This window comes from Cynara cardunculus, unplaced genomic scaffold, assembly GCF_001531365.2.
Source record: "Cynara cardunculus var. scolymus isolate 2C unplaced genomic scaffold, CcrdV1 Un_Scaffold_5008, whole genome shotgun sequence".
Taxonomy (NCBI): Eukaryota; Viridiplantae; Streptophyta; class Magnoliopsida; order Asterales; family Asteraceae; genus Cynara; species Cynara cardunculus.
The window spans coordinates 2,179-10,143 of NW_020202191.1; the positions used below are offsets into that span (position 1 = coordinate 2,179).

Here is a 7,965-nt window from a genome sequence, read left to right on the forward strand (position 1 = left end):
AAGTTGGTGGGTAATAGATTTAACTAATCGACTCTGAACCGTACTAACCTTAAGAAAGGGTATGGGTTTGTCCTTTGTGTGTATAAGGACAAGAGAACAACAATCGTGCTCAACAAGCTTTTTTTGATCGTTGAATGCTGGAATAACCTGAAGGTCTCTTCAGCATTCGCTGAGGCTTGGCCAGTCTTCACACATATGTAGACAAGCTTATAATCACTGAATACCGCTTCAGATCACGTACTCACCAGTCTCTAATCTTCAGTTTCAGTCTTAGACTTTTGCTGAAGGTTCTTTGGTGTGAGTGTTGTCTTCTTGAAGTATCTCTGTCGCTGATAGGATTTACAATACAAGTTCTTCAGCGATCACTGAACAGACTTAGTGAAGATTGCTGGAACTGAAAAGACGAAAACATAAATACTTCGCATAGGATAAAAGGGATTATAATCAAATCACTGAGAGAGAGAGGATCAACAGTTTTCTTCACCTTGGTTGCTTTAGCAGTCTTAGTGGTTGATTTCGCTTTGGTTGATTTCTCAGCCTTAGCTAATTTCTTGCCCTTAGCTGGTGGACCAGCCTTGGCGGCAGAAGAACACTTACTGGCAATGTGTGTAGTTTCACCACAGTGCTTACACTTCCTATAGCTTAAAGTAGCTTTAGGACCAGGAAGTACCAGATTTGAAGAGAGACCAGCTCCAAGGATTTCCTTCTCATTAGTCCTAGGAGGAACTTTTGAGGATTTGGAGTCCTTAGGTGAAACATTCACCTTGAGCTGAGACTTAGATTTTTGAGAAGGTTTAGATTTCTTAGTCCCTGAAGAAGAAGATTTACAAGCTGAAGGGATAGATTTAGATCTATTTGACTTGTTGGTCTTCTTGGGAAGAGGTGCTTTGACAATGGATTTACCCTTGTCTTTTCAACCTGAACTCGAAGGAGTTCCATCAAGATGACTCTCAGTGAAAGAAGACTAAGAGGAAGAAGTGTCAGGAATGGAGGACACAAATGTACCAAACTTGAGCATGGACCTGTCAGTGACACTGTCTTCCTGATCATAGGAAAATCCTATACCAGTCTTTATCTTGGCAGGGATCTGAGCGTTAATGATCTCTGAGGCCTTGACAGAGGCTTTGCACCATCCTCCAATGGTAGCCTTCTCAGCCTTGAGTTCAGATATTGCTTGCTCATATTCAGCTATAGCATGTTGGCGCTCGACAGTGATGACTTGGTTTACAATAACATGATCCTTAAGATTTTCTCTAACCTTAGTCAGCTCTTTGATCTTTGAATGACAAATCTTCAACTGTTCTTGAAGATCAAGATTAAGCATTTCTGCTTTAGATTTTCCATTCAGGGAATTATAAAGATCCACCGTCAATGTGTCTAATGCTGATAGGCTAGAAGAAGAAGAAGAAGAAGAAGAAGAAGAGGGTTCATTCAGGAGACATATCTGAGCAGGTGAGGATGATGAGGGATCATTAGAAGTTGATGTCTCTAAAGCTTCTTCTTTGACATCTTTGGCCATTAAGCAGATATAGACCGTATCTTCCTCATCAGATTATGATTCATCAGATGAATCAGCCCAATCGTGCTCTTCAGCGATAAGACCTTTGGCTTTTTGCTGGATGTTCTTCATCTTCTTATACTTCTCCTTCAGCTTCAGGTATTTATCATTCTTGGATTTGAAAGAGGATGGGTCTTAGAAGATGTCAGGGTTATAGGACGCCACAATTCTTTTAAATGTCATAACAAATTTTTATTTGATTTAATTTTAAAGGACCAAACATATATGTGTGAGTGTTACAGAAGTTTACGCGTGTGAGCGTTGAAATAGGTTTATAGGGTGCTTTTGGAACACTTTTGAAAAATATTGTCCTGTTTTTATGACACTTTTGAGACTTTATGACGTTTTCGAAATAAATTGCCGTGCTTTTTTATAAGACATTTTTGAAAAATAGTGTTCATGGGTTGTTTTGACATCATGTTCCATAACATATAGTTAGCTAGAATTGTTTTTGATTTATAATGTTGCGGAACACAAAATTCACAACAACTAAATTGTAAATAGTATGAATGATGATGCATCTTTTGCTAAGATGACAATATATATTTTTTTATAAATGTGATCTATTGGCCTTTGCATTCCCAATAGAATTCTAATGTGATATGGATGTCTATTGAACCACATAAAATCGTATTATAACATTGACGAAGACAGAATAAAATAAAATATTAAAATCGAAATGTATCTTATTGCATTTCACAAATATTCTTTTAGTCTTTTTATAACAAAAAAAAAAGATAGAATTAATACATTTAGGGGAAATTATGATATAAAACTAAAATTGTAGGAGGTCGTAATAATGAATGGATAAGTAGCGTAAAGATGATGATCATGTGCCGAGCCTTTGAACCTTTAAAGTAAAAGACATCACGCGGTCACAACAATAATTGAATCGACTGTTTCAACACGTACGGTTGGTTCACTACGGTCTCCTTATCCTACGCACCCCATCGCATCCTGGCGTACCATAATTACACTCACAGCCTTTGCCTTTTTGGTCCCACTACCTCAGCCGCCACGTCATCTCCCCGTCTTCTTCCGTCAATCTGCCTTTATCGCCACCATCAACATCCCCAACTAATTCTCTCTCTCTCTCTCTCTCTCTCTCTCTCTCTCTCTCTCTTCTAGGGTTTCTTCTCCTCCATGCTGCCTTAATCTTTGACATCGATTTCAGGAGATGGGTTCGATTCCGATCCCCGATCCCGGTGAGTCAACTCAGACGCCGAGCTTCGATGAATTTCAACGACAGACATCACTCATGACCAGCTGCACTCTTCTCTGGAAAGAGCTATCCGATCACTTTACTTCTCTCGAGCAAACCCTCCTAAAGAAATCTGATGCAATCAAGGAAAAGATCAAGATCCTAGACACCGAAACTAAAGCCTCTCTCTTTTCTCTCGAGGAGCGCGAAACTACAATCGAAAACTCCGTCTCCATCGCTCTTCAAAAAGTTGAAGCTGCCGTGCAAGCCGCTGCGGCTGCAGCCGGGACCAGCCGATGCGATGACGGTGAAGATAATCCCGAAGTTGACGATTCTGAGGGTTTACTGTTGAGGTTGAAGTCGTTTTGTGTCAAGATGGATTCGTTAGGGTTTTGGGGGTTTGTAGCTAGCAGGAAGAAGGAAATGGACGAGATGCGAGCTCAAATTCCGTTGGCTCTAGCCGAGTGCGCAGATCCCGCTAGGTTTGTGTTGGAGGCGATTTCGGAGGTTTTTCCTGTGGACAAGAGGACGGAGTGCGTCAATGATTTGAGTTGGGCTTGTGTTTTGATACTGGAGAGTTTGATTCCCGTGATGGTGGATCCTATACTGGGGAACTCTCGGGTTTTGGTGACGCCCAGTGTGAAGAAGAGCGCCAAGGAGATTGCTGAGACGTGGAAGGAAAGTTTGGACCAGCGCGGTGGCATTGAGAACATGAAGGCTCCTGACGTCCATACCTTCTTTCAGCATTTGGTAACTTTTGGAATTGTGAAGGATGAGGATCTTGACTTGTATAGGAAGCTTGTTGTTGGTTCAGCTTGGCGTAAACAGATGCCTAAACTTGCTGTCTCTATTGGGCTCGGTGATAAAATGCCCGGTATATTTTTCATTTCCTCTTTCAGTTCGTTTTCTTGTTTAAATTTTAATGTTATTTTGTGTTGTTAATTTGGTGTTGGGGATAGACTTGAGCTTTGATGCAAGCCACGATGAAATGGCTACCATAAGTTCCTTTAGAACAAAATTCTTGCGAATGCAAGTGCTAGAAGGCTTATTTTACGTCTCTGATAGTGAAGAACATATATCTAGAATTCAGTTTTAGAAATAAAGTATTGACAAAGATAATTCCGTTGATGCCCATATTGAGGAAATTTATCTGGGGTTCGATGTAGGTATCTTGCTAGTTTGGACAATAACCTCTGTAAATCATCTCTTCCTGCAGATGGTAGTTTTTAATATTCTCTCTTTTTGCACATTAGTGCATGGTCCTTTTGAAATTTCATTCTTTGCATGAATTTACGCTTCTTGAGTACTATTTTCAAGTGTTTAACATTATGAATGATCACAGTTGTTTGGTAGCATTTATAATGGATTCTGAACTCTTTGTTGGTTTTGTTTTCATGGCTTTTGTGAAGATTATTATGCCTTTGTGGTTTGTCCCACTCTGTGAAGTAGCTTTTCTATGTACTAACATGTCCTCAGGCTCATTATAGATTGTTAAGGTGGATTATAAGGTATGTGTGCATGAGTTGTGTTTGCTCATAGCATAAACTTTTCAGGCAAACCTTCAATATGGGATTTTCTCAGTGTTTTTGTCATTTCTTTTGCTGAAAAGAAAATGATTAATGAAATCAGGTGTACTATGCTCATCAAGTTGAGTTCTGTTGTCACTAGCTGTGGTGCATACTTCTCGTAGTTATTACCTTTGCATGTGCTAAACCTCCTAATATCTGCTTGTTCCAACTGCTATCATCATTCATTCATTTTGCTTGAGCACAAAAAAATGGCACATGCAGGTTAACACTTGAAACTAGAATGTTTGCGTTTCTGTGTTTTATGATGTTGTCCATATGATCGTCGACCATCTCAGTCTATGATATCTGAATTCTAGACCTTTGTAATATAGAATTTATCTGAAATTTAATGATGGTAGTCTGTTGAGGGATTACTTTGTCCTTCACTCGTTTCCCTTAATTCTATTTCTTTTGTTCTCTAACTGCGAAACTCTTTGTTACTTTGAATTTTTATTTTCCAGAGAACCATCCTAAATACCTAAAACTTACCCAAGTGTTCCTTGATCTTTTAATGCAGATATGATTGAAGAATTAATTAGTAGGGGACAACAGGTTGATGCTGTGCATTTTACTCAAGAAGCTGGCCTTGTAGACAGGTTTTCCCCCGTTTGCTTGCTAAAAGCTTTTCTAAAGGATGCTAAAAAGGCTGCAACATCTATTCTGGAAGATCCCAACAATTCTGGCCGTGCTGTGGTATCGTTTACTTGTTTTCTTATCAAATTACCTGTGGATATACATGCATATATCACTAGTTATCTACGTTTGTGCCTCTTTGGCATCCCAGTTTATGATTTTGATTGCTTTGGTGTGCTTGGAAAAGTAGCTATGTTTCTTTGTTGGTATACATGTATGTGTTACATTTCCTTATCATCATATATTTTTCCACATCATTAAAAGATCAAATTCTTAAGGTTTAGATCATCTTGTGGTGGAAGAAGATTAACCCTTGCCCTAATGAATTTATTTATCCCTTTCATTGTGTTGGGGGCTGTTTAGTTGTGTTTCCATTGACTTGTGGAAAAAAACTGTCTTTTATAAATGGAGTTGAGTTGCAATTTTTTTGTTGTGCTGTACTTATTAACTGTAATTGCAATTTGTAACCACAAGGGTGGTGTCAGATTGGTTTGAGCTTGGGCTCCAAAGGTCAAAAGTGCCTGGAGGTCCCAGGTTCGAATTCAAGGAGGAATAAAAATCCTCTTGTGGCCATGGAGGTTCAAATACGGTGACACCGGACTATCCGCGAAGCGGGTGGTCGTCCTGGAATTAGGCGGCTCGCATAGCGGGTTGGATATCTAGGTTAATTAAAAAAATTTGCAATTTGTTTGTTGTGCTGTATTTATAAACTGTTCAAATGACACAGTATTTTAAGGCTTGGGTTAAGTTCTTGTTTTAACAAACATCTCCATTTTTTAATACGATGCAATAAACCTCTCTATTTTTTAAATTATTATGATGCAATCTGTCTGATATATTCCTCTCTTTTTGTGCCATATCTTATGTTACTGGTTACAGCATTTGGCTGCACGCAAAGAACAGTCTGCCCTTAGAGCTGTCATCAAGTGCATTGAAGAATACAAACTTGAAGCCGAGTTCCCTCCTGAGAACCTGAAGAAGCGACTGGAACAGCTGGAGAAGGTGAAGATGGAGAAGAAGAGACCAGCTGCAGTTGGTCCCGCAAACAAAAGAACACGAGCCAGCAATGTGGGGCCCATGCCACCTGCAAAGGCAGGCCGTATCACAAACGCGTATGTTTCCTCGTTTCCAGCACCACCGACGTTTGTAAGGTCTCCGTCACACACCCAGTACCCTGCTGCTGGCTACTCCGTCCCACCCCCAATTTATGGGCATGGAAGCAGGAGTCCACCAACCAACCCTTATGGCGCCTACTCACCTGAAGCTGCAGCACCTCTTTCTCCCCCACTATCATACCCGGGTACTCCTCCAATGAACTATCCTCCTGCTGCTTATGGAGGGTATGGCAATGCTTACCAGCAAGCTTACTACCGATAGAAGATGACAGATGGATGTTGGATAATGTTGACCCTCCCTAATCCTTTCAGAATGCTGCTGCTTTTCTCTTCCCTTTCTCTAATATGGTTTGTAATCACTAACCTTTTATTGGTAGCTGATGTGTGTGTTGACGTAAAACCTTTGGTTGTATTTCTAATGTTTGTTTAAATTGGTAGTAGTATTAGAGTCTAATTAAAGCCCCTTCATTCATTCTACTGTCTGCATACGAGATGAGACCCATGGAATCAATACAATATCAATAACTCTTAATTCTTTAAAGTTGTGATTGTTGTTGGATAAGAAAAAGTGAGGAGAAGAAAAAAAAAGAAAAGAAAATGGGTACTGGTGGGTGGGGTGCGTGGAGTGGAGTGGAGAGTTGGGTGTTGGCATCTGCAGCTTCACACATGCTGCATTCCTTTTCACAACATTTCAACGGGACAAGGATAAAATCAAGTGTCAGAGAACCCATCTTCAATCCTCTTTTGCTTTTTTCTTTTTACAAATTTTCTAATCTTGGTATGCTACAATTTGGTTCTTCATAACTCAGTTTCCTCCCAACTGATCCTCACGACGTCCTCTTAGATTTCATGTATTAGAGCATCAACAGATGGTTAAGTCACTTCATATTCAAATACTTACTTCAATTGTCAGGTCTTTCAAAATCCCTTTTTGTATTTTCACTTCATTTTTAATAAATCTACATAAATTATCTCCATCTATTTAAATTGTTCTATAGAACCCTTATAATTTGTCAATATTTTAAGGACAAATACGCTTTTTTTAAACAAATAATATTCAACAATAACATTCAGAATTTAATAAACGTATTACAATACGATATTGAAAAGCTAGACCTAAACCTAAATCTATACCTGATAATATGTACTTTTCAATAAATATAGACTATATATACTTAAAATTATGATTTCTAAAAACAAAAGTATTTTACTTTTGTGTTTTTAATATTTGATATTGGTGTATCTTTACTAGCACTTTTCAATAATGTATTTTGTTAAAAATAGTAATAGTTTCAATTTATGTATTTGATAAATGAAGCATTATTGATTAAAAGTTGAAAACTGAAAATTGTAAATACATATGATGGTTTAAAGGTAATATATGTAATATTCTTTCAATCTTCAAACACTTGACATCCACCAAGCTAAGTTATTGGATGTCAAGCTTTTCTTCAAGTTATTACTCTAATAATTAATCTTTTCATCAAGCGGTTTTCAAGTGTCATTATTTTTATTACTGGAGATGTTCTTGTACATTATTAAGTTCTGAATCTCTTACATGTTATTTAGACATCCTCTACATTCATCATTTCTTTTTCTTTTTCTTTTCAAAAAATTTACATCAAAACTAAACTAACTTTGAATTAATTTTTGCTTTGGAAAACCAATTCACAAAATTTTTACTTTAGACTCTATAAATAAATTTTTGCAAATATTTTAGGATCCCTTTTACGAGATAAATATGTAACATCATTTTTTTGATGTGTATTTATTAGACTAACTTTAATAATAAACTTGTTAATCTAATCTTTATTAAAAAAAAACATTTTCTATCTATTCAATATTCACCTCCAATCCATTCTAATATTTTTTATATTTTAGTCATGATTA

At 37.7% G+C, this 7,965-nt stretch overlaps 1 protein-coding gene across 1 annotated transcript; it reads left to right on the top strand.

Annotated features, from left to right (window-relative positions):
• Positions 1-2,671: 2,671 nt before the first annotated feature.
• LOC112504259 (FRIGIDA-like protein 4a) lies at positions 2,672-6,546 on the top strand. Its single transcript, XM_025108194.1, has 3 exons — positions 2,672-3,633; positions 4,845-5,020; positions 5,840-6,546. The coding sequence occupies exons 1-3, from the start codon at positions 2,736-2,738 to the stop codon at positions 6,335-6,337; spliced, it is 1,572 nt and encodes a 523-aa protein (XP_024963962.1). The 5' UTR covers positions 2,672-2,735; the 3' UTR covers positions 6,338-6,546.
• Positions 6,547-7,965: the final 1,419 nt, after the last annotated feature.